Source organism: Callorhinchus milii, unplaced genomic scaffold, assembly GCF_018977255.1.
Source record: "Callorhinchus milii isolate IMCB2004 unplaced genomic scaffold, IMCB_Cmil_1.0 Scaffold5, whole genome shotgun sequence".
Taxonomy (NCBI): Eukaryota; Metazoa; Chordata; class Chondrichthyes; order Chimaeriformes; family Callorhinchidae; genus Callorhinchus; species Callorhinchus milii.
Window position 1 is genome coordinate 18767694 of NW_024704746.1, and position 27459 is coordinate 18795152.

The 27459-nt window shown below is 40.0% G+C and overlaps 2 protein-coding genes across 4 annotated transcripts in view; both read left to right on the plus strand.

Moving 5' to 3' along the window:
• Positions 1-2112: 2112 nt before the first annotated feature.
• dr1 (down-regulator of transcription 1) lies at positions 2113-10132 on the plus strand. 2 transcript variants are annotated; one of them, XM_042334822.1, is made up of 4 exons: positions 2113-2284; positions 2621-2842; positions 8414-8577; positions 8887-10132. In XM_042334822.1, exons 2-4 carry the CDS (start codon positions 2623-2625, stop codon positions 9034-9036), a joined length of 534 nt encoding a protein of 177 aa, XP_042190756.1. In that variant the 5' UTR covers positions 2113-2284; positions 2621-2622; the 3' UTR covers positions 9037-10132. The 2 variants fall into 2 exon arrangements, with proteins under 2 accessions (XP_042190756.1, XP_007885330.1); XM_007887139.2 differs by lacking the exon at positions 2113-2284 and having other exon boundaries at positions 2329-2842.
• An 8668-nt stretch (positions 10133-18800) lies between these two features.
• fnbp1l (formin binding protein 1-like) overlaps positions 18801-27459 on the plus strand; it is a 35950-nt gene continuing 27291 nt past the window's right edge. The window contains exon 1 of one of the 2 annotated variants that reach the window (XM_042334823.1): positions 18801-18930. In XM_042334823.1, the coding sequence (XP_042190757.1) occupies positions 18907-18930 (24 nt within the window). In that variant the 5' untranslated portion in view covers positions 18801-18906. The remainder of the gene's footprint in view (positions 18931-27459) is intronic. The other variant, XM_007887138.2, reaches the window with a different exon arrangement.

Sequence of the window (27459 nt, forward strand, 5' to 3'; positions counted from 1 at the left end):
CTCTCCACATATTTCTTTTGGGAGCTTTTCTCTGGTAACTTAATGTATTTTTCCATCATTGTGTATTGTCAATTTGATGTTTGGATCTGATTGGTTTTAAAACTTATGTACAAATATGTTTTTTCAGATTTTTTAAAAAAATATGATTAATAGTATAATATTCACTACAAATTCAAGAATTAAGCTTTAACCTGTCCCTGGTTGAATGGCTGGAGACGCAATTGCATAAAAATACAGTTACTACACTTTACAGTATGTCCTGTGAAGCTATTTGAGATGTCTGTATAATGCGAAAGATACTGTATGAAATACAAGTATTATTTTAATATTGCATCACTAACTCTAAGAATCAATTCCTTGTGTGTGCTATGTTAGCTCATCCCAGCTGCACAGCAATTATCTTTGGTCTCTGCACCGACTTGCCAATGGAAGGGATACATTTGGCACAATTTTAACTGCAGATCACTGTAAACTAACCCCTGCTGGAAGATTTGTGTTTGGACGTTAGATGAGGACAGATTGAGCTCAGCTGAGATACTCTCCATGATCAAATAGCCAGCTGGTACTCACAATGGAGGCTCACAAATGAAGAATAACATCTGTTTTATTCATTTTGTAAAACTCCTGATGAATTAACATTGCACAACTACTAATGTATCTGCAATGTATCAAAAGACCCTTAGACTTGAGCAGAGATGGCAGTAATTGTCCTAATTTAGATTAAGTACATAGTTGTTTATGGTAAATTTTTTAACCCACATACCCTGTAGAACGATACCGCTATGTTAGTTAGGTGGTTTGAGAACACGAACACGTTTAATGATTTTTCCAAATCGTTGTCGTCATATGCTTTGTCTTTACTCTGCACAGTCAGTAAATACCAAACGTTTCACTCTGACAATTTAAGCGTCTTAACAGCGTAAAATCTCTTTAGGAAAATTAAAGAAATAATGCACTCCAAGACGTTACCCTTCATGTGAAGGGAGTTACATAAATGCAAGTTGTTGAATTTTTGTGTATTTTTCAGCATCATTTTTTAATGAATCACAATTCAATGACTACGGAAATTCCTTGTGTGTGTAATAATAATAATAATAATCCTTGCATTTGATATAGCGCTTTTCACGTCGGGAGGACGTCCCAAAGCGCTTCATAGAACACACTGTAAAGTGAATTGACTGTATATTTGTGGGCGAACGCGGCAGCCAATTGCGCACAGCAATGTCCCACAAACAGTCGTAGATTGAAAATGACCAATTTATTATTGTTTTTGGTTTTTGGAGGGATTATTATTAGGTGTACACTGGTAAGGGCAGGAATTAGCTCAGCCAGAGAGAGAGAGAGATGAATGAACTGCTGATTGCCCCTCTCTGAGTTCAGCATTGACGAATTGCTGCTTGAGTGAGATATCAGAGCACAGGAAGGCACTCATGGAGCACAACCCAACTACTTGGACAATTATTGGGGGGAGGACAAGTTTGCAGGGCTGTGGGGAGAGAGTGGGGGAGTGGGATTGAATTGGATAGCTCTTTTCAAAGAGCCGGCGCAGACGCGTTGGGCCCCAATGGTCTCCGAGTGGCCTCCGATCGACTGTGGAACGCTACGATTCTGGGCGTTCGCAAAGATGTCCAGAGGATCGGTTGGGAGCGCCATCGCTCTCGCGGCCAAACTGTGATCCGTGGCCACGTTCGGTGCGACATTTTCCCCTATCGCAAGAGGCCGGGGCGGCGGCGGGTGGTGGGCGAGGAAGACACTGGCATCGCCCACGAAATAAATACCCGGTCGGTGCATCCACTTCACACGGTGCATTCTGCGAAGCGCTTTGAGACGTCTCGGAAGACGTGGTCAGGCGGGGAATCGAGCGCCAGGGATCAGGATTATTGCCGTCGTCGTCGGCGGACAACGTCGCACCCCGACTCCTCCACAGCGGAACATAAACAACAACTTTTTAGAAAAAGAAACGCACAGAGGTGGGTGTGGGGGGGAGGGGGGTAACAGGACTTTGTGAACACCCTGCAGAGCCCCTCCTCCTCCACGACCGGTGGCCGCCGCTGGGCGGCAGCACTGAGAGAGGAGGAGGAGGGAGAGGGGGAGGAGCGGGGGGGGGGGAAGGGGGAGGGGCTGTAACCGGAAGTGGCGCTTCCACGCGGACGGTTTCCGGTGTGAGAGAGAGAGAGAGAGAGAGACAAGATGGCGCTGTAGCCGCGGCGGCATGAACCGGGCACAGGAGGAGGAGGAGAAGAAGAAGAAGCAGCAGAAGGAGGAGGAGGAGAAGATTTCTGAGGTGTTTTTTTCCCCCCCCCCCCTCTCCCTTCCCTCCCTGTCTCCCTCCCTCCCGCCCGTTTCGGTATCGCCTCCAGCGCTCGGCCGGTGATCATGTGCGCGTGAGGCGGGCGGGCGAGGACTCGGAGCCCGGACAGTGACCTCGAGCGCCCGGTGTGGAGATTAACTCGAGCGGCCTTTATCCCGGGCCCGGGCCGCTCCGGCCGGCATCGCTTTTTTTATCGGAGATATTTCGCCACATCAGGACCCTTTTTTTTTTCTTCCCCCCCACACACACACACACACACACCTATATATATATAATATATATATATATTGAACTGTTTATATATTCGAGTCATGGCTTCGGCGTCTGGCAACGACGACGATTTGACCATCCCCAGGGCGGCCATCAATAAAATGATCAAAGAGACGCTGCCCAACGTGCGGGTGGCCAACGAAGCCCGGGAGCTGGTGGTGAACTGCTGCACCGAGTTCATTCACCTCATCTCCTCCGAGGCCAACGAGATCTGTAACAAGTCGGAGAAGAAGACCATCTCCCCAGAGCACGTCATCCAAGGTGAGCCGGGCTTCACCAGCGGTGGGGTGGGGGGGTGTGGGATGGGGGATACCTCCCTGTCCATTTAAAAAAAACTTTATAGCGTCTGCTTGGTAGCATTCCCCCTCCTCACCCTCAACCCACTTAGCATGTGGTCTTTGCTTACAGTGGGTTATGTCTTGGCATATCTTGGCAAGAAATAAGAGAAGTTGGTAACCGGTTCCTTTTCAGCGTGTGGGTGGTTTATTATTTGACTGGAATGCTGGAGAGATGAGATCAGATCGCCTTCAAAGGCTGCCTTCTTTGCTGTCGGTTCTCGCATCCTCTCTTCCGAAAGCGTTTTTGACTATTTCTTCCCCCACCCCCCCCTTCAGGGGAATGCCGGCGTCGCTTTCTGTATCGTCCTTTTAAATTTTGCTATTCGAACTTAGCGTCACCGGTTTTAACTCGTGTTTTGATGTTTCAACGTTTCTTTCGAAGCTTTTAAGTTTCATTCAGTCATAAAATTCTCAATTGAGTGTACGTATGGATAGAATTTGTGATCTCTCTGGGCTGGCCCAAAATTAGTTCATGATCATTTTGACTGTGATGGAAGATCTAAGAGAAAGGTTTGTTGGTACCATAATGGCAATTAGCAAAACATTGTTGATGAAAACAGAATTTAAGCCCTTTTATAAATCATAATTAACGAAGGAAAGTAAGCAACGTTGATGCTTCAGATGCACCAAAAATTATGTCAGCTTTGAGGACTCCACTATGAAATGTTGGTAAAGCTGGAGTCAGCCTGTTGATGGAATGTTAGATTTATAAAAATATACATAAATTTTAAGTGTGATTTCGGTTGGCTCTACTTGCCAATACGCATTAATTTTTTATTTAATACTCTACCGTGTAAAGAAAGAGAACATTTTTAGAGTATCTTATTGTGCTAGTCGCTCAAAGCATGACAAGTGTTACTGTTTTGTAGACAAAACAATGTACATACAAGGTTCTACAAACAGACAGCCATGAAGTGAATAGCATATTAATTTAGAATGAATGTTGGCCAAGAAAGTGGGAACAATTCCCTTATATCCCTGAGTACAATTTTATGAGGTATTTTTTCTGCCTCCATTAATAATCATTTACTAGTGGTTCCTTGAAGGTGAGTGTTTTCACAATGCAGGAGGAAGATTTGTTTGTAAAAATGTGCTCAAAATGTGAACTGTGGCGGTTACTGTATACACTATCTGGCAAAACTGGTCAGTCCCTTTTCAGTCTTCAAATGTGGCTGCAAAAAGGTCATGTTGGCCAGATGCAGCAAGAATTGGTAAGGAGTTACAATGACCACATAAATACATTGGTCGTTGATGTAAAAATCCGGCCATTACGTTTATTCTGATTAATCTTCAAACTGCAAAATGCAAGCGCTCAACCAATGATGACTACAAACGTATGTGAGTACATCAGCAATCTTTAGAATAGGACCCAGTGCTCTTGTGTGAGTAGTCATATCTTGTTCGTGTGTGTTAGTTAGTGTGTAAATACAGTAAACTCTGGATAACTCGTCACTCTAAAGGAAAGGGCTCAGTGGTGAGTTATTGTGGAGGTCTGTAGCTTAGTGGTTAGAGTACTTGTCTTGAAAGCGAGAGGTCCTGGGTTTGATTCCTGGGCAGGGTGAAACGTTGGACAAATTTCCTTACCCTACACACCTGTGTTCACCTAGCAGTAAGTAAGTGGTAACCCGGTTGTTAGTCGATTGGTGGATCCAGGGATAATGTGTTCAAAAATGAAATTGGTTCTCACTCAATTCATGACTTTTTGTGGGACACTGCTGTGAGCAATTGTCTGATGCGTTTTGCCCACAAAATATACAGTCAGTTCACTTTACAGGATATTTTGTGAAGCGCTTTGAGACGTCTTGAAGACGTGGTAAGGCGCTATATCAAATGCAAGGATTGTTATTATTATCTGATAGCTAGATCCTCCCTCCGGCCACAAGGAACGGTCTGAGCATGTTTTCACCAACATGTGCTGCAGGGCCTGTGCAGAATGAGCAGCTGTCAGTGTGATGGAGTGGCCCCAACCCCTGCTCCAGGGCCATTTAGAGCTGCTGTCTTTAGCTCAATCAGCCTGCATTCGCTCGTCATGGACACCGCATCTGAGCATGCATGCCCAACCTCCGCTGAGTGCCCACAGCGGTCGCAGCATAGGACAAAGTGCGGCTGTCCTATAGACCAGAGGCCTCTGATGCAACCTCTGACGAGCCCCCACATTGTAATGAGCAATATCAGTTGCTCATTAGACAGCATGTAAATTCTTGGGATCAGGAACTTAAGGAAAGCTTTTGTTTATTGCTGTGTTGGTAGGACTGGTTTGAAGCCTCAATATTTTCTGTTGGGTCTATTTAGCAGAAAGGCACAAGGGGGCTTCTGCTATTCACTGATAACTGCAGAATCGTGATGCTACTTCAAGATATGAAGATTAATAAAACCAAAACAGAGCAGTGTTGATTGAGTACCTGAAGAAGCCAAAGAAGAAAAGGGAAAGTAAACCAAAGTAGAAGTGAACCAGCTGTCCTGGTCAGTTCGTCACTCAAATAAAAGGCCATTTTTGCTAACTTGTCCAGTTATTCAGTTCTTTTTTTAAAAAAAAGTCCTCATCCTGCTAATCGTTAGTTCTGCACAATTCCTCCTCTTTCCCAGAAAGTGGGTGGTCTGGGCTGTCCGACAAAGCAGATGCCATCAATACCACTTAATGAGAGAAGAGATCAGCCTCTCGGGCATGAATGATCCCACTAACTATTACTCTCCCTACATTACTGTGCATCCAAATAAGAGCTGATAAATTATAGCCATTGTAAAGTGGTTACAATGGCCACGATCAGGATATGACATCAGACCTTCTGAATAGGGATTCAATGGCTCTCCTCTGAGTCACATCTTTCCGTGGTTACCTGAACGTTCCCTTATTATTCAGTGATAAACACAAGATTTGGGGCAGTAATGTTGTGGTAAGAGGCAGTTGATGAGTAAAAGACTCCTTTTTTTTATATACATCTTAAACATTTAATATTCTTTGAAAAGTCTGATTCCCATTTGCACATAAAAACCACATGAGGAGAAATTGGCATGTTTTTTCACAGAATGTTTCTTTTTCAGCTGGTTTTAAGCTGAAAGTTGTTGAATATACCAAAGAGCGTGGAAATCCTATAGAAAGACATGATGTGAGCAAGTGCAGCGTTCGTTTCTGATGAAAACAAAGTTGGGTAGGTTTTTTTTAAAAAAAAGAAACTGCCAAAATTATTTGGTTCCTGGTGACCAGGATTTTAAAAAAATGCTTGGGAAAGGCGTAATGAAGAATTGGCTATTCATATTTCTGCTGATTCAGCTGAAATCAAATGTGTTAATGATTACAGTGATTGTTGTGTGAGATTCTTCATTCTAGACAATGATATAAGCGGTAATAACACAACGTACGTAGTGCTATTAGGGACTTGGAAAGATTTGCAATTTTTTGTCGACATAGACAAGTGTTGATATAAATGGGCTCAAGATAAGTAGGTAGCACTGTACTTTCTTACAACTCCTCAAAGGAAGCCATCTATCTCTTTTAGCTTAGGCCCAGGCTTAAACATTTTGTGATTTCCCCCCCATGATTGTAGGTAAAGTTGAAAAATTTCAGCATTTGGGCTTGAAAGAGAAATGTTTGCTTCAGAACTTCCTTCCAGTTCTTTACACAGTGTCTATTATTCAGACTCCTGTTGGGCATAAGTTGCAACATGCTGGCTGCATTTATTTATGGTGGAGAGATTTAAATAAAATGCTCGTCATCTGTTTTGGTTACATTCCTCTTTGTACATCATTTCCTCTTTAACCAAGCATAGGAGAGAGACAACAGATGCCCATCTTTTAATGAGAAAATGATGTTCCCAGATGATGGAAACAGAAGTTTCTTATAGTTTTTCCTAGCATTAAATTATAGAGATTCTGTTGCCCTTGCATAAGTAACAGGTACTGAGTTTTCATTTTCTATCTAGACTACTGCATAGCAGATAAGACGGTACATATTAATTCTAGCGATTAGGTGCTGTAAGGGGAAAACCCGCTGCATATTTTAGATGTTTAGTTTCTGGAAGACTAGATTTAGTTGATTGATTGACCAGCAGAATTCTATATTGTAATGAGTTTTCAGATTGTAGAAGAGTAAACTGTTAATAGTCACATCTTGCTGTGATATTTTTGTTTGAAATCTGTGAAGTACATTGACAATATAAATGTAATATTTTTAATTTTTAGTTTTAAAAAAACGATCTTGCCACCATCAATGAGTATGTATTTAAATATTTAAGTCCCTCACATGTTTATAAATATCATGGAACTTGTATTGCCTTCAACTCAAAGAAGCATGTTAATCTTGTATAACTCTGTTTGAATAAAATTGTTTTTAAGATGAAAGTGCATTAAACTGACATGTGAAGGTTAATGTTAATTCATGTTTTGGTGTTTTTCATATCAGTAAGGACAAACTTGTCATCTCAATTTAAATGTCGTAAATCGCATTACGACAATTAGGTATTACAGCTTTGAGACTTTAGTATATTAACAATTCCATGCCTATTCACATATCTGTATGAAAATGCTGCTACAATATTCTTCAATGGATTTTCAGTGTTTATAGCTCATTACTGCAGTTTCTAGTAATGTAGAATAAAAGCTAGCATGGACGTATAGAACAAATCACTACTGTATTCCTATCAAAATAATGTATATTGACATGGAAGAGGTGCGCTGCCCATATTTTTAATATCTGGCCTTCGGTTCACGATGATAATGAAGCTTTGTAACCTTTAGGCAGTTTGGTAGATGTTGTTTAAAACAGTTGCTGTCCAACCTGCGTAATTCATAATTCCAGTTATTCATGAGTAGCTAAACATATGTTAGTGTAATATACCAAAATTAACATATGTCTGGTACCCAAAGTCTGCCAAGCCTACGGTTCCCTAACATGTATAAAAGTATTATCACAGCAAAAGTAGCCTTTTTTCTATAGTATCAATTCTTTAAAATTGTACCGGTAAGTGATGGGATCTTAATAATGCTTTCATTTGATTATGGTGTCTATAACATTGAAATATTTCAAATTACTTTACAGGTGATTGTGCAGACTGTATTTGTAGCCAAATGTCTATTGATATCAAGGTTATGATGTGAAATGCAATTGAGAATTTTGTTTTCATCTGAATGCAAAAAAGTGATTAAACCACATGTTGTGTTGCTTCTGTGGTTGTGAGATAGATGAAGAGATAAAATAGGTTAAGAAAGGGTCATTTTTCAGGATACAGGAGATATATAAATTGCAATTTCATTACTTGATCCAGGAAATGATCAGAAAACAGTGTCTTGAGCACCTTATGGAAGGAATTGTGAATTGAAACCAAGTGGCTTATCTTTGCAGATTCTAAATTGTTCAGTCCATGAACATAGTAGCAGACATTTTCAGCACAGAAGGGTTGTGCTGGGGAAGAAAAATACTCTGGAACAATAGTTAGATGCGTACTTGAGATAAAGTCTAACCAAATACTGATGCTTATCTGATTTTTTTGTTTTACAGCACTGGAGAGCCTTGGGTTTTGCTCCTATATCAGTGAAGTCAAGGAAGTTTTACAAGAATGCAAAACAGTAGCACTGAAGAGGAGAAAAGCGAGTTCGCGTCTAGAAAACCTTGGCATACCAGAGGAGGAACTATTGCGTCAACAACAGGAATTATTTGCGAAAGTAAGTATAATATTTGAAAATAAGTCTTCCGTACTGGACTACTAAATAGTTGTTGCCACTTATACAATGCAAACTTATCTCCCAGATCAAAATGACTCTCTTGGAACCAGCATGCTCTGATGATTTGTATTATGTGAAAAAATGAAGTAGGAAAGGGAGAGAAGGGGAAGGGGAAAAGCTGAATCTAAACTTAAAGGATTAGAGTTTCAGTTGGTTTCCTTAGATGGACATGGGATGGATGTGTGCATTTGTAAGTGAAGGATGAATGAATGAGGAATTGATCATTCACAAATATGTCTATTTTTACAGGCCAGACAACAGCAAGCAGAATTGGCCCAACAGGAATGGTTACAAATGCAGCAAGCAGCCCAGCAAGCGCAGTTAGCAGCATCAGCAACAACAAATCCAGTCAACAAAGCAGGATCATCACAGGATGAAGATGAAGAGGATGACATGTAAACATCACTGGCACATTTACCTGTGCATAATATTCTTTTACTGCACACTAACAAATAACTGGACCTGTCTGCAGTCTCTGACTTAGTACACAACTTGGCAGGCTGGCTATTGGTGTCATTAGTCAAATCACAACTGTCATGTGGTTCTTTCATGTGTAACAGCCAATCATTATATGTAAGCAAGTGCACAGGATCAGAAGTTTTCATAAAATAACAATTTAATATGTCTGAAACAAACGGGTGTTAAGGATTAGGGGCAACAAATCAGTGCAGTGCTATAAGGCTCCTCAATCTGTTTCTTGTGTGCTCCTGGAAAATCAGTATTGTTACTGCTCATGAATCTGAAGGTTAATGCTTCAGTTTGCATTGCCAGTTGCTTCTTGACTTGTTTCTGAAAGCAAACTTCTTAAGTGGCTTATTTAAGGTTGCAATTGATTTTTTTTTAAAAGTATGTATGAATTGTAACCAGGGGTCAAAAGATCTGCATCCATAGTCCAGATTTTCTTTTTTTTAAAAAAGAGTCTGATTGGGATAGTTGACCTTGTTTTAAAGAGAAACCTTATTCGCTTTGATAAAATGCTCAACAGATCTACAGTAGACTATTTGCGTCTTAGATTTTACATTGTGTACTTTTTAAGGACCATGGGGCTCTGGATCGGTTAGTTTCAACTCTAGGAGGATAATGTAAGCTCTATTTTCTGGACGTCGAGATTAAAAACAACTTGTTTTTATTAGCAGTTACAGTACCAAAGAGTGAATTCAGCAGCGGGAAGCTTAGCAAAAACATGAGGACACTCACATGTATATTAATTGCTCCTTAAATGTTTTAACTGTTTTGTACTGTAATGTTTCCTGTTCTTAAAGAAACCTATAAATGTTGACTTATGTTTAGGGGTTGAGGACAAATTTCACTTTGATTTTTTGGGGACGATTTCTGATGCAGAGGAAGTGATTATTTTTTAAATTGCATTGTGATGTTGATTGTGCTGAGTGATATGTGACTTCCCATGGTGCTTGTTCTCTTGCATTTTTCACGTGCTGGTTTCTCTAGCAATAAAAAGACAGGTTTTATTAAAAATACTAAAACTTGTACACCAGTTTGACTTTTGTCTGTACCCAATTTTTGACTGAATATAGATTTTATTTCCTGTTAAAAATCCATTTAGTGTTGATTGAAAAAAAGTTATTTGTTCTTTTGCACCAGATACCGTTCTGCAGTTGAAGTAGCGGATAAAGAATATGCTTCAGTCTTAACTCTCAATATGGAATTATCCATAATAATAACTTAATCCTTGCATTTGAAATAACGCTTATAATGTCAAATATCTCAAAGCACTTCACGTAGTTTCTGTGAAATGTAGTGATTGTGCATTTGTAAGAGATCGGTGCAGCCAATTTGCGCCCAGCGAAGTGTGAGTAACAGCTGTGAAGTAAATGACCAATTTTATCTGGAGGATTGTGACCAGGACACAGGGAGAAAGTCCTTTCTTTTTTTGAATAGAAGAGGCAGACATAACCTTGGTTGAACTCTTTATGCTAAGGACGGCATCTGTGATAATACGGTGCTCCCCCAGCACTGCATTGGAGTGTCAATGACTGCTTCTTACATTTTACAGCAACTGAACTAAGATAGCTACTCTTCCCATTCTTTTCATACAATTAATTGGATGATTTATTTTGATGTATTCAGTGTTGACTAGAATTATTTAAAGCTGTATAGCAATCTATAACTACAATGTATTTCTGTAAGATTGTTAGAAATCCTGGGAAAACACTTTCAATTGGAGGGTGATGGAATGTGTTGCTATGCTTTTTGAAACTAAGCTGTTAAACAACTTTACGATAAGTATTTAGAGCGTGCCTGGGGGAGAAAAATAGGATATTGGAAAGTTTTTTTTCCACGTACAACTTTTGGAGTAAAATTGTTTCTTTGAACATTGTACTCCTGATTTGAAAGGCGCTCTAGAAATGTATACTGTATGATATTGGTTACATGAAAATGATATTCTTTGTGGACGTACTTGTAGTTTAAAGTACTTTGGTTGAAAAAAGGCATGAAATATTAGAAATGTTTGCAAGAATTGTACCATAGCCTGGGCTCCATGTTATTTGGCATTGGTCGCTTTGGATCAGTATCAAGAACCCGAAAGTGTGTCGATTCTGAATTAATGCAAGCACTCGTTCACTTAGACTGTTAGTGATGACAGCTGAATGTGTATAAAAGTACTTAACTTGGGCATGTTGGCTTCTAGATAAATTGTGATTAATATGCATTGTATTTGATTGATTACTGGCGTTTGCTGTCAGGCATGGACTGAAATTAACCGAATATATTCGAGAGAAGCGATCCTTTTTGCCTGTGTTGGTGAAGCAACTAAACATATATTATGAAGGCTCCATGAAGGAGCCTTTCCAATGGCATTACAGCACATTCCAAAAATAACTGGATTCTGGTAACCACTATCCTCCTCCCCACCACCCCGCCCCCATATTGATACAGAATAAATCTGGGTTAAACGGTATTCGCAACATTTACCTCTACATAAAATGTCACCTTTAACTGTGGAGACTCTTTTCATCCATTTTATGCCTATCCTTGAGAAATGCTTTGATGAATGCATTTCCATCTCCGAAATGGATTGAATTCAAGATTCTTGACCTTGCATTCTAATCTCTCCATGGACTCGCCACAATCTCCCTCTGTACCTGTGATCCTATTGCTTCAGATACTCCCTCCACTCAGCAAACACTGGGCTGCTTCATATCCCCTGCATGCTATGAGGTGGGTGAGCCTTCAGCTGTTCTGCCCATTCGTTCATCTTGGTTCAAGTAGTTAAGGAATGGATTACTCCAGAAACCCATTAAATTGTATAAGTTGCATTAATCTTATCTAATGCAGTTGCAAGTTCATTGTCTTACATTGTTTTTGAAGACGCCTAGATCTGTTTAAAATTACAATATACGAATTGCAGTCGAGTTGATTTTAGAAAACAGTGGGTTTTTTTTGTAAAGGGGGGTATTTATGCTTAATGTGAACTGGTTGGCTATTCACCATGAAGGGAAGGAGCCATCTCAGTCCGGGAAAATCTATCAAGTGATGTTTACACAATCACACCTCCAGCAACGGATTTGGAGTTTCCAGAGTGGGCCATTTGGCTGATTTTCACTTCTTTCACTGGTGCACTGAAGCTAGCTGTAATATAATATTTTATTTTGCATAATATTAATAATTGTAATAATAACAATAATAATTTTGGCTTTTAACTAACAAACAATTTGTGTTCACACCTGTAGGTACTTGGCTTGGGAGAATAAGTTCCACATTGAGGTGCAGAACAGGAGAAAATCATGTATTTTTCACCTCTGGCTTTCAGCCCCCCTCCCCAAGCTGTGGAGTCTTGTCAATTGCTTGAAACTTTATTAAACCAAGAGAAAATCCAAATATTTCCAATGTTTAATAAATGTTTTCACTGCATTATATCCAGATATTTCAGTTCTGAAGTGTGCAAGAGTTACAGCAGTGATCTCCATTCTCAGCTGTTTGAAAGGTGTGTTGGATTGTGTGGAATATCGTTTCTCCATACCAGAGACTCCGAACAGCTCAAAAGAAGGAATTACATGATTGATGTATAGCTCTATATCAAGTAAAATGCCTGGCAATAAGTGAAGGCTGTATGATTAGTAAAATATTCAAATGTTATTGTTTAGCTTTGTGATGGGCTGAATGGCCTGCTCCTGCATTTCCCTGTTTCTATACACAGAGTAGATTCAAAATTGTCCCGGTTCGTTGCATGCTGGCATGCTTGCTAAGTTGTTTTGATCTTCAATAAACGGCTTCCTTTTTTTAAAAAAAACCCTAGAGAATATTGACTGCACTTATTTTTCTCAATTCTGTCTTGTTTAATGCCTTCAAGGATAAAATACCTGGTAAATTGATTGAGATTTTCAATTTCCAACAATCTCGCATCTAATAGCGCTTATTTTTGAAAAGGATGATGAATTGGTGATGTATTTGTTGATTATGTTCTTTTGATAATTCTTGAAAGAAAATTGGAGGAAGTTCCCTCAATACTATATGGTGCTCGGTTTGTGTACTGAGCCTGGGAATTCAATCTGTCTCCGGAGATTATAGCGTCAATCTTGTATCTGACCCATCATTATTCTTTGGATTTCACTATGTGTATGGAAAATAACATTTTGTGTGTTTATTTTGTATATATATTTCGATGACACAATAGGCAGAAATGGAAGCAGTTGTAATGATGATAAATTGTCTGTCGTGAAATTTCCCACGGTGGTTTCTTACGGTAAATGTTCTGGGTTAATATTAGGAAGCAAATTAGCTATTTCACATGATCTAATGAATGCTCCAGTATTTAGTTCAGTATCTGATGAGCAGTCCAAATAAGTTGATAGGACTGAGTCTCCGAATGCCTGTTCATTTCACTGAAATTCTCCACTCGTCCCAAAATACAGTCAGTGTGGAATGAGACATAGAAAATAGCTGTATCAGAAAAAAATCACATCTTCTGAGGCTGCATCAAGAGAAAGTTTCCCAAGTATGGGCCCCTTTCCTGGCCTGGGGCCAGCACCTCAGCAATACTTCCTGCAAAGCCAAAGTATTATGCGAGGGACATGCATCACTGCACCAATTATGGAAACTCACAAACCTGTAATGGCACAGCCAAAGCCTACCATTGTTGCAACTGGCAAATACAGCATTACCTCCCCATATTGCTATTCAACCCCTGTCCAGTTTCCTTCACATAAACATCTCCAGCAGTTCCATTGTGTTCTGGGTAATACAACATGTGTTAATCTCAGTCTCCAACTATCCGTTTACCTCCCATATACTTTCCTACCAGATACTTTCCCGTCTTTCTTTAAATGAATTGTTAATCAAGAATTAACTGGTTTTGAGATCCTGTTTTGTGTATTAATGCTCTGGGAAAACCAAGTTCCTCTCATTTCGCTTAAGGGTTGTTCATTTTAAATCTGTTTTCAGTGGCTATGAGCTTGTGGTCTAAGTTAAATAACCAGTCACTGTAAGCATGGTTGAAGAGGTATGCTTTTAGGCAGATTTTGAAGAGACTGAGGGGTGACGCAGAGGATTGAGGGAAGGTTCCAGAGAGTGGAGAATAATCATTTGCCACTAAGTATTACTGTAATACTGGGAGATTGTATTAAGATAATGCATAATCCATTTTAGAACTCCACAAATGAATGTTGTAACTACATTGTTTACATAAATTGATAACGCTATCAAGATATTACCGAGTTTACATTATAAAATCCTTAAGACTATGAAACTAGTGTTAAATACTTATAAAAAATGACCATCAATCTGCTGGACAGTCACTTAGAAATGACCAGTTTTTCCAAATGGTTTGTAATATAGGTAAAACTTCTAAGATTCAATTATTTATAAATGGTTATTGAGAAAGGGGAATTTCAATTGAAACAAATGAAGACGGATATCAGCTTTAAATGTGTTTTTAGTTTACTTTGAGCATACCAGCTGCAAAGAGTGAATTTAGAAAATTCAATATTATCTATGCCATTAAATCACCTGCTCGTAGCATTCCAGGGTACCATGCCCTCAAACAGATGTTTAAACAATAGAAAGGTGAGTACAAAGTTCACATGTGTGATCTTGTGAATTATTTATCTGAAGACATTTATCACCAGTTGCTTAGTAACAGTAAAGTGAACTTGATAAGCACTGAGTACCCTTTGCAACCTGTAAATTAAGCACTTATTTTCGAACATATAACATTTGTAAATGAATACCATGGTGATTCATTGCTTCGGAGCACAAGAGTATAGAGTAATAGGATGCTGCTTTGTGCCCATGATTCTGTACCCAATGATTTACCAATTTTAGGTCACTTCAGGAGATGTGGCAAAGACCTCTTTAGGTCACAGAGCCCAGAAGCAAAGAAAAGAATGTGCATATCAATTAAGACAGTATTTGGCTTGGCTGGAATGCCCCTCAGGCTGACTCCTGGCCCCAATGATGGAGAAGTTACTTGATTGCGATACTGTAGGGCAAGTGACAATGATGGAATCAGAATGCAATCATGAATTGGTGCCTTTTGGATGACATTAAAAAGAAAATAATAAAATCTAAAAGTAAGTTTCCTTTCAGTGCAATTTACCTCCTTTTTATACCAGTCAACATATGCACTTATTAAATTATTACTCATCTTGCATGAACTTCTATTATCCATTTGCACAAAATTCTCTATCCTGTGTCCCTTCAACTGTTTCACCTTCTGTTTCTATCATCAAAGAATCTGTTTCTTCATGTCTTTTAAGGCCTTATTTGAGTGTAATATTTTGTTCCCTCAAATAAATTATTTGAATTCATTTTCTTAAACAATATGTCTCTTAAGTATTGCCATTTGTTTTGCATGTATCTGTGTTTCTGTTATACATGTCTTAATACAAATAGGAAGCTAATTGGACTATAATTCCGAAGAATTGTGCTCATTTTTTAAAAAATTGGAATAATGTGAGCTGTTTTCCAATGTTTTTATATCATGTAAATCAGCTACATCACTTACACACCATTCTGCTACTTCTATCCTTGTTCTTTAAGTACTTTTGGATGCATTTCATCTAGTCTTTGATGCTCTATGAGTATTCAATTCCTCCAGCTGCTTATTGCCCATTTAATTACTAGATGCATTTCATCCAAATGTCTGTTAACAGAGCTCGAGAACGTTCTCTTTGAAAATGGAATTGCTAAAACATTGTTTAGTGTTACCCAATGTTGGCAGCGTAAACTCTGTATCATATACATTGACCAAAATCAATATTAATCCTTTAAAATTTAAGAAGTTGTGTTTATCCATTTTTAAAATTCAAATTAAAAATCAATGTAGTGATTAAAAAATGTATCTTAATGCTCTTTGTGTGTCAGACTGGCTCAGTCGGTAGTACTCTTACCTCTGAGTCAGAGGTTGTGGGTTCAAGCCCCATGTTAGGATGTGAAACTCATATAGGCACTCCAAAGTAGTGTTATGGGAGTGCTACATTATTGTAGGTCATGTCCTCCGGAGGAGATGTTAAACAGCTGTCCTGCCTGCCACTGTGTTCGTCCACAAAATACACAGTAACCCCACTTTCCAATAACTCCAGTGAAGCGCTTTGAGACATGCTTCCGATGTGAAAGGTACTATATCAAATCAAAGGATTATTATTATTTAATATTATTACTTCATAATCAGCACAATATTTCTTGTGCTGTTGTTTGCCAGGCTTTGTTTGTTTATTTATTAGTGTGCTTTGTCTTTTCCACTAGGGGGCCATCATGCTTTCTGGAAGATCTGCTATTTGTCATAAATAAAGCTCCCTGTTATGAACTTGGACTGAAGCAAAGTACAATTTAAACTGAATCGCTGGTGAATTTTGGTCTTGTAGAAAGGTTTTATCTCTGTATAACTAATATTCTTTGTTCACCTTGTTAGTAATTGCATGATTGTTTTCCTATCCAAGAATGTTTAGGATTAAACTTTCTTAAAAATTAAATTTACTTTCTCAGCTATTCTTGCAAACTGTACCTGTAGAGCATGGATTTCAAAGTGTTAGATGCTGATATTTCAAAGCATAATCTGTGGTTGTTGAATATGTTCACTCATTGCTGAAGATAACATATTATAATAATAACGATCCTTCAATTTGATATAGTGCTTTTCACGTCTTCTAGAAGTCTCAAAGTGCTTCACAGAATATACTGTAAAGTGAATTGACTGCATTTTTGTGAGCGAAATGCAGCAGCCAATTGTGCACAGCAGTGTCCCGCAAACAGTCGTGGATTGAAGTGACCGATTTATTATTGTTTTTTTCTTGAGGGATTATTATCAGGCGTGTGGAGTAAGGAAACTTGCCCATGGTTTTGTCCTGTCGGGAATCGAATCCAGGTCTCTCTCTTGTGAGGCAAGTGCTCTAACCACTGAGCTACAGGACTCCACAATTTGTGTTACTTACAGATCAATCAAGTCCATATTTATGCACCTTCATTTGCAGCATGATTTTTGGGTGGGGAACTGATCATTCTTTAAAGTTGCAAAGGGACGGCCAACAAAAAGACATAACCTGGGAGATGTAATCAAATGAAGATGAATACGTGGAATGATTATTAGGATTTAGTTATGCTCTATGTAGCGTTAACAACAACAAAATGACATTTGTATAGTGCCTTTCACATCAGGAGGACGCCCCAGGTCGTCCCAAGAGGATGTCCAATAAATTAATATTTATTTACAAACTAGGTTTGTCACAAAGATACCATCATGTTACCTCTGACCTGCACCAAATACAATATCAAATTGGCTTAAGCATCTTGTGCAGCTGTCCTATTCAAGGGAGAAATATGAAGTACGTATGAAGTAAGGTATTTGTGTGTGCATGATATTAAATATTTGCTCCGATCCTCATTTTATCATGTATGAACACACCTTTGTTTCTTAAATAACACCGTTTTTAAAGGAAGATTCTATTTAGTTACCGTACAAGATACTATGTTTGTATGTTCCTATCTACTTCGTCGATTTTATATAATTTATATATTTTATATATTTATTTCGGGTCCTGACCCAACTGTACAGCGCCTTGGGACGTCCTCCTGACGTGAAAGGCGCTTTATAAATGGAATCTTGTTGTTGTTGTTGTTGTATAAGATTTGTGCCTTGGGGCACCTTACTAACATGCGTACCGTTTCTAGGTACACCCCCAACAAAAAAGGATACTGCATGTGAACAACTAGTGTATTCCTACACAACATGCACGTTCTTCTTCAGTATACACCTAATGAAACATTGCACATTGCAAGTCATTCTGCCACCCGAATGCCAGTAACTCCGCTCCACCGTTGGCGGTCGTGCTTTCAGCCGCTACACCCCCGAAGCTCTGGAACGCCCTCCCTCGATCCCTCTGCCGTGCCCCCTTCCCACTTCCAAATCCCGTCTTGAGTCCTTCCTTTTTGACCGTGTGCTTACGGTCACTTCACCTCTCCCCTGACTCTGAGTCAGACTTCCACCGCTGTCCGGGACGCTACCTCGGGCGAAGGGCACTGGACGGACTCCGGTTGTGGCGGTGAACGGCGACTGGTTCTGACGACAGGTCACCAACGTGCCCGCCCGACTGACCGCCCGCCCGACTGACCGCCCGCCCGACTGACCGCCCGCCTGACCGCCCGCCTGACCCGCTGCTTGAGTGCTCCCTGTTTTTTTTCTCTCTCTCTCTTAACGTACGCGCCAGTCAATAAAGGTGCGTTGGGGGGTGGGAGTGGGGGGGTTTCGCACAGAGTGAACATTAAGAAGGTGATTTCCCCATTGGTCGCATTCCAGGAGAGAGGTGTGAGTCACAGGGGAATGGGTGGGGGGGGGGATGTGACTCACGTGACACTCCCTCCGCCCCTCCCCTCCCCCCCACCTGGTCCCTCCCCCCCCCCCCGCCACACCTTTACCCACCGGCTCCAGCAGCCCTCCAATCTCAGGCAGACGGGTCCTCCTACATCCCAGCCTCCCCCGCGAATGCAAATGAAGCGTTCGCCTGGAAGGAGGGGGAGGAGGACGAGAAGGACGACGACGATAACGACGACGGACGGACGGACGGAGGGGAAGGAGGGAGTCAGTCAATCGGTCGGTCGGTGAGGGAGGGTTTCGGCGACGGCGGATGAACGTCTCTTTTTTTTTTGAAAAAATTAAATTAAAAAAATATTAATAAAAGCAAATATTTTTTTTTAAAACTCGCCCGTCCGCCCGCCCGCCCCCACCCGCCGACGAAAAAAAAAAGAAAGAGCACGAGAAGAACGAAGCCGCGCAGCCGCCCCCGGGGTCCAGTTTTGAAAGCAAAGCCGAGCGCCATGAGCTGGGGCACGGAGCTTTGGGTGAGTGAGTCGGTGGTAGTTTTTTTTTGGGGTGGTGGGGGGGAGAGGCCGAGCCAACAGCGACGCGGCCGTTGTTGTTCGCCGCCCGGTTTGAGGGGAGATCGGGGCTCTACCTCAGCGCCACCTCACAACGACGAAGGGCGCCCGCACTGCCCTCCTCTCCCCTCCCCTCCCTCCCGCTTGTCTTGTCAGCCCCACAACAATACCAACGGCTCTCCCTTCCTCCCTCCCTCCCTCCCGAGCCGAGCGGCAAATGTGGGGGTGGGATTCGCACCCGGTTTTATTTGTGTCTTTTCAGGGGGTGGGGGAGAGGGAGAGAGAAAGAAGAGGTGGTGGTGGTGGTGGTGTGGGGTGTTCTGTTCTGTTCTGTTCAGTTTCGAGCCCCATTCGACGCAAACCGTCTTCTCAAGTGTCGTGTTTGGTGGGAGGGGGAAGAGTGTGGGGGGTGGGGTGGGGTGGTCGGGGGGGGTTTGTTGTTGGTACATTACACCTGAGGGCAGTGGGGGGGGGGGATTTTTTTTGTCTTTCCTCCCCTCCTCGTTCTTCTCCCCCACTCCCCCCTCTCTCTCTCCTTCCCCCCCCCTCACTCTCTCCGTCCCCTATCTCTCACTCTCTTCCCCCCTCTCTCACTCCCCCTCTCTCTCACTCCCTCCCCCGCCCCCCCTCTCTCACTCTCTTCCCCCCCCCTCTCTCACTCTCCCCTCTCTCTCACTCTCTCCCCCTCTCACTCTCTCCCTCTCACTCTCCCCTCGCCCCCCCTACTCTCTCCCCTCCTCCCTCTCACTCTCTCTCCCCCCCCCACCTCGAACTACCCCCTGTTTTTTTACACACGGGGTGGGTGTGGGGGGGGGGGGGGGGGTGTTCGTTGCTCGAGTGGGAGCTTTTGCTGTGCGTTGCACAGTGTCTTTATTGTGCTCGCCAGGTTGTTGCGAAACCAACCGACCGGCCTTCCCTGGAGGTGTGGGAACAATGCAGTGCTTGGGAGAGAGTAAACACTTGGCTATGGCCACACTGGGAAGAGGAAGAAAGGGAGGGAGAGAGGGAGGGATAGCCAGCGAAAGATTTTATTACAACACCCGTGCTTTTCTGCATGCTTGCCACAAAACCTTTTATGATTTGGTTCAGAACTAAAGGAAGGGTCTGAAATATCCTCGCAGAGCAATTACGAATTTCTCTCTTTCCCCTTCACACGCTGTGATGGCTGCAGCAGAGGGGAGGAGGGTATTTTGTGTCTGTGTAATGAGCTGAAGGTAGTTATTCAGAGACTGGGTGCACCCACCCACCTTTTGTTATTGGCGTGGATTTTTAGTCAGTTGGATGTAGGTTTGCTTTGCCGCTTGCAAAACGATTACAGGAGTGTGATGTGCTCTTCAAGCTGTCACGCTTCTTGATGCATACGTAAAAGATTGGAGAGCTGCAAGAGAACATGTTTATTTGGATTTGGTTCATACTTTTTTTAATGGATTAAACATTTCTTATTTAGTGCAAGGTAGTAATGATTTTTTTTTCCAGTTGGTTCTGTCGAGCGATTAGGCAAAAAACGTTCTTGATAATGTATCAAAGGTCGATTTAACCGCGTTCAATGTTTCGTGCAAACTAGTGTACTGTATACTTCCATCCGATTCAGTCCTTTCCTAGTGTATCCATCAAATTATTGTCGATTGTTTTAAAAATGTTAGCTTTATTTGGTCTTTCTCTTTTTGTACTTTACAAAAGTACAAAATCAGTGGTGAAAGACAGACAAAATATGTCAAGTCAGCTCAAGATATTTACAGAACTGCATTAAGAAGTTGGATCCAAATGTTAGAAAAACGCCAGAGTATTTGAGACATTAGGTGTCAAAACGAGCAGTAACTAAAATATTATTTCAGCTGAAGGTTAAAGAATGACTACAATTTCTTAGTTAACATTTGCAGTAATGCACTACAGAGAGCATTACTCTTGAGAGAACATAAGTGGTAAAGAGAAATATGGGTGAATGTACTTAAATTGCTTTTGAAAGCTAAAATGATTAAGAACTGTATTGTTTGCGAGAAGATGTTGAAAAAATGTGTAGTAATTAAAGAGAAATATCAAGTCTGAAATTCCATGTACTAAAAATATTTTCTTGGCAGACCTGAAGCTCATTCTCAGTATTTATTTTGTCATCCTCATAATGGTGCATTCAATTAGTTTTTGTTAATCGAAATCTTGAGGAAGATATTGCTAATTAATACTAACCAGTATGTACAAAATTAACTGAGCTTAAAAAAAAGCTAGAATTTCACTTTGTTTCGAAAAACATCATAGTGTGTATATAGTAGATGCCAATATTTGAGATATTCTTAACTAACAGTTGATCTATTACAATGTAGGACTCTTAGCCCCTCTGATGGCTTTGGGTAAATGTAATGTGCAGTAAGGCAACATGACATTGTGTAGATAGACCATGATCATGTCTCAATATCTTATTTCAGAAGTGCTACAATTAATGAACAGTATACTATAATAATACTCCTTGGATTTGATACGAGTTTCATGTAAGGAGGACATCTCGAAGTTCTAAACAGCATTTTCTGTAAAGCATAGACTGTATATTTTTGTAGGTGAACAAGTTTTATGGTATACCAGGGAAGAGGAGCTAGATTTGTCAATATTTGTGACCCCAACCACTATCCATTGATCCCTGCTGGTGAGTGCATATGTTTAGATGTTCAGAGAGGGAGGGATTGGGCTTGGCTATGAGGATCCCACACAGCTGTGGTGAAATAACCTGTCAAACACACTGTCAAGACTTGTACATGAAGATTAGCCACTGGAGGGACATAGACACTGAACTAAATCAGTATCAGCTTGGATCTTCTGGGTAGGGGGCATGGACGAAAAATGTAAGAAAAATATCAAACTTGCCAAATTTATTTTAATATAAGTTGGAGATAAGTCAATAATTTAATTGGAAAGCAGGTCTGAGAACTATATGCTAAAATAGTGAATAATAATAATAATAATCCTTGCATTTGATATAGCGCTTTTCACGTTGGGAGGACGTCCCAAAGTGCTTCACAGAACACACTGTAAAGTGAATTGACTGTATATTTGTGGGCGAACGCGGCAGCCAATTGCGCACAGCAATGTCCCACAAACAGTCATAGATTGAAAATGACCAATTTATTATTGTTTTTGGTTTTGGAGGGATTATTATTAGGCTCTGTGTGAAGTAAGGAAACTTGCCCAAGGTTTCGCCCTCTGCCTGGAATTGAACTCAGGTCTCTCGCTTGCAAAGCGAGTGCTCTAACCACTGAGCTACAGGACTCCAAATAGGACTAAAATAGTGAAGGCTTCTACATGCAATATGCTTGAATGGAAAGCATTGGAAGCTATAAATAATGAATAACGTGGCTATACTTAGTCATGATTAAGAATGTTTTGCATTATGTTGGTAGGTTCAGTGTTTCTCTGTTGTATATTTGATTCTGCAAACATTAGTAATTCTGAAAATGTTCTCTTCTTGCTCATATCTGTGGAGTCCTATAGCTCAGTAGTTAGAGTACTCGTCTTGCAAGCGAGAGATCTGGGTTCTATTCCCAGCAGCGCAAAATGTTGTTACTCCACAGGCCTCTGTTTACCTAGCAGTAGGTAGGAACCCAGTTGTTAGTCGATTGTTGGATTGCTTTTCCGGGGATAATAATCCTTCAAAGAAAACAATAATAATTTGGTTACTCAGTCCACGAATGTTTGTGGGACACTGCTGTGCGCAATTGGCTGCTGCGATTCGCCCACAAATATACAGTCACTTCACTTTCCGCTATATTCTGTGAAGCGCTTTGAGACATCTAGAAGACATGAAAAGCGCTATATCAAATGCAAGGGTTATTATTATTATATCTTGTCGTGGTTGTGGAATACCTGAGTAGTGTTTCTATGATCATAAAATTACATAAACTATATAGCACTGAAACAGGTCATTTGACCCAGCTAGTTAGTGCTGGGCTTTATATTCCACATGGGCCTCCACCCATCTTAATCCCCTATGCCCACCTCCCATACTGCTCTGTTCCCTTCTCCGTTATGCATGCAAAACTAAAAAATCCTCATTGACCATGATATTCAGCACCTCAGGCACACATTAATTCCAATAGTAGATGGGAAAATGGTGATCATTTTATTTGACAAATGAGCTTTATAACTTGCAAGTTATGAATGGATTGAATAATCATTTCATTATAGTGGGGAAAAGATCAGACCCTTAAAGTAGTATAAAAATGTTGTTAAAAGTTTGTAGGTGGTGATGTTTTATGTCGTGAAGAATCCTGTATTACTATAACGTAGAGAAAATGTATTTTTGGTGAAATTGTATTAGAAGCAGGAGTAGACCATTCAGCCCCTTGAGCCTGTTCCTCCATTCTATAAAACCATGGCTTATATGTACATTGTCAAATTACCTGCCCTTGCCCCGGATGTCTTAATACCCTGTCCTAACAAATATCTATCCACCTCAATCTTGAATGACATCATATTACAACATAGCTTTACAAAACATTACAACCCGATTAGTTCTGTCTTTCTGCAGATTACTTTTTTTCATTTTCTTTTACTACCGCCACCACTTCTCCACCATTATCACTGCGCATAATACTGGTGTTCCCTGCATGCAAGTGGGTGTTGGAAACATACATTGCTCAACGGACGCATTGGCGTGTGTGAACTTGGATGGTGAGTGTTGATAGGTTATTGCGATCACAGCTAAGTTCAATCTTGTCCTGACTTGATGTCATACACCTATTATCCAGTAGAGATCAGATATAAAAACAGTTTGAATTCCCCTCCCCCTCACCCTTCAAAGGCAGTGAGGACAATTCAGCAAGGACCAGGAATCGAACCTGGGACTATGGTGCATTTTATGAATATCGTTTAAATTGAGCCCTGGTGACATTCTGTGTGCTAGCTTGTAAAGTTACTGATTACAATAGTGTAAAGGAGCTGAATTAACCTTGAGTGATAAATTATTAACCCAGAGTGATTCAGTTTAAGCTCTGTGTGTTGTCTTAGTTTCTCCAGGTTATTATGGCCACAGTTGTGTGAACAGAATCAACTGTTTAGACAAAATATTTACAAATAATCAAGAAATATTATCGGAAAAAAATCAATGTCTTGATTGATGTAAATTCTTTTTAGTTGGTTGATTTTTTTAAAAAAAACGTCCTATTGCAGAAACTGTCTTAATTATAGTGAGAAGGGTAGGGTTATTTTTGAGCTTCAAGCTCTTTAGATCCGGTCTGACTACATATCTGTCTGCCAATGGGTTGTGGCTAGTGTTAACATATTCCGTTTTAGCTATTGTCGGTGATTTTTTCAAAATGTGAAAAAAGAACATCTGTACTATATGAAATGCAAAGATAGGACACTGTATTTGTATATTCAGTACTTGTTTCATGAGTGCAAGATCTACAATTAAGAGAAAGCCACGTGGCCAAGTGAATTATAAGGTTCCTCATAACTGAAATTAAGCCAAGAATGCAATGTTACTGCAGTAGTCTATGTAAGATGTATAACCCTGGGCCAATAGTAATTCTGGAATAATTGTACATTGAAAATCGAATAATTCAACATCTAGCAATTGCAGAACCGTTTTAGCTGTTCGGATCACTCTTCGAGTTCAATATTAATAAGATTACTATATGAAATGCACTATAAGAAATGCAAAGGTAGAGTACTGTATTTGTACATTCAGTACTTGTTTCATGAGCTCAAGATCTACAATTAAGAGAATGCCAAGTGCCCAAGTGAATTATAAGGTTTCTCAAAACTGAAATTAAGCCAAGAATGCAATGTTACTGCAATAGTCTATGTAATATGTAAAACCCTGAGCTAATAGTAATTCTAGAATAATGAAAATTGAAAATGCTGATCACTTGTATTTACTGTAGACATACTGGTTTGCCATTGGGTATTACTGAATTCATTAATTTCTTCTGTCAATGATGAACGTAAATGCTGTTTGTTTGGTTTGGAAAGAATTGCTATGTAGCAGTTTCATGGAATTCAATTGTAGAATGTTAAGCACAAGTGTCTGTACACTTTGAGGTCTTGCCTATCAAACTGAAGAGCTTACAAAACTTATTTTTTCATATCAGTTTGCTGTAATTATGGTTTATTTTTCCACTTTCTGACGTTGTTGAATTGTTTAGAAAAGGAAAGAAGGGGAAGTGATTTGGCCAGAGATTTTTTTTAACATTTATAGGGACAATGTTTAAAACCAAAAAAAATTAACTTGCAGAACTGCACTGAGGAATATAAATATATTCCCTAATCAGCCACATTGATTCCACCAATCTCTTTCTGTTACTCTGACCATGAGACTAAAGCCAAGCATGTTATGAGTATTTGCTGCTTTACTAGTGGCAGCGTTTCCATTTCTTAAATTGCCTATCATGACCTCCATGAACGTGCTGCATTAGAGAGTGACTGTGCTACGAATATGTCCACTGGGAGATGGATTGAGACGGCCCTAGTCCAACTACTGCAGGAGAGACGTTCATCATCCCATCTGTCTCGAATGGATGTAGATCCAAGCTGTCAGTGATGGAAGTATGGGGTTCCAAGCCACTGCACCACCTGCTCTTCTGCATTAACCCATCTCATTCTTGGGTGCTGGAGATCAAATGGTTTAGTAATTTTTGTTTCACCATTTGCTTCCCCCCCCCCCCCCCATTAATTTGTGAAGGCACTGAAGTACAAACTTGAGAGGTACAAGTTCATAATGGTAAGTGGTTGAGTTCTATGGTTGTTGTAAGATTGCTTAATTGATCAATGCTCAGAAAATCCAGCCTGACAGAAGCGCCTCATCTGTTTGTAAAATTAATGTGTCATTGGTTGTTGGAAGTCTGAGGTTCAGATTGTTGTACACTAACAGATTGGTGGGAGAGAAAGCAACTTAAGCAAACTTAGCATAAACCAGCAAAAGTTTGCTCTGTATTAATAAATTTGTTGGTACTGTTATTTGTCTTTCATTGTAGCAGCTAAGCCAAGCACTGCAGGGAGATACATTTCATTTGTCGCAGGAAGAATTAAGCAGTCTGCTTTAGTAGTTCATGTGCAGGTTTTTATGTGGCTAAATGCATAACTGTGAACTCCAGAATGCTCAATGTATGGCACTCATAAGAAAGGCGATTTCAAACTTACTAGTTATGAGTTCTTCCTCATGAGTAATAATGTATAAAAGAAATTATACTGTTCTATGCAACATGTAATTATCACACTATCTTGAGGAGTCTATTGTCTGACATATAAAAGTTATGTAATGTGTCTATTTTACAACCAATATATCAGTAGACAATGAATTTCTCACTTTACATCGGTGCATTATTAGTATTTTGCCAGTAAACCATTACTCAAGTCACAATGCAGACGTTTTGATTAGATCTGAGAAGTCATGGCCATAGTTCTGAATAGAAAGAGATACCTATGATTATACAATATTACTAAATAATTAGTGCAATAAAGACTGTGCAGTGCAAAACGTGGGAGGTTTGTGTACATCATCTGAACATCCGTTTAAGCAATACATTCAGACATCATACAGTTGGTGATCAATAGATCAAATACAAGTAAATACACAAGTATACATCTAATACACAGGTGCATATTTATATACTTGCACTGTCTTTTATGAGGTTTAGGAATAAATTAGGAAAACATTGAGAAATTCTGAAGATGTAAACTGTAAGCAAGTTTTTATGTGAACTGAATCCTGCATGTGAGGCTTTGATTTGTAATAACTTATTTGGGTTGCGTAAAAGCAATTATCCATCTTGTATAATGTAGGATAACGATAAAACCCAATTTTTCAAAAATGTTTAACGTTCTACATCTGAACAAGGTCTTCTAACCACTCTCTTCCAGGTTGATGTAAAGGCTAGTTATCTGATAAGTAATCTTTCCTTCTTGCAATCTTTCCTATATCGGTTGTATTGATGCTACTATACCGTTGACGTCTCATTTCTCTGGAATTTTCCATCTTGATTCTATCGTGCATGATGTTCCTCAGCAGTTTGCTTAGATTCTCAATTTTAAAAAAAATCAGGAGTAATCAAAATTTGATTTGTGTAGAGATGTCAAATCTAAGCCCGGTGGTAGCCAGGACACCATAATTATCAATATTTTTATAGCTAGGAAGGTGAAAAACTGCCTGATATACTCCTGGGTCTGGTTACTGTCCAGTCCTGAAAGTGTTTGTATATGGATGCTAAATGAGGACTAGTTTACTAGTTTGAGCGCAGCTGTGATAACTTCCAGAATTGAATGCATGTAGTGAGTGTACCCTTCTGAAACTCACTTTATGGCGGGTTACTAGTGATGATCAAAGTACACTACCATGAATAATTTCCTTCATGAAAAGCATTAGCTTTAGAATAGCATCTACATCAGTGAACAAGTGAGACATTTTTCTGTCCATACTATACTCTTGATATCAGTGGTGTGGTTAAATTGAATGACATTCACATTGTGATATATAATGTATTTTTCTGAATCACTACTTTGTTTCCTAAA

Excerpts from the sequence above, each read along its gene's own strand:
- dr1 (XM_042334822.1), top strand. The coding sequence starts at position 2,623 with ATGGCTTCGGCGTCTGGCAACGACGACGATTTGACCATCCCCAGGGCG. Across the intron at positions 2,843-8,413 it reads CCCAGAGCACGTCATCCAAG|CACTGGAGAGCCTTGGGTTT; the intron begins GTGAGCCGGGCT and ends TTTGTTTTACAG. Across the intron at positions 8,578-8,886 it reads AACAGGAATTATTTGCGAAA|GCCAGACAACAGCAAGCAGA; the intron begins GTAAGTATAATA and ends CTATTTTTACAG.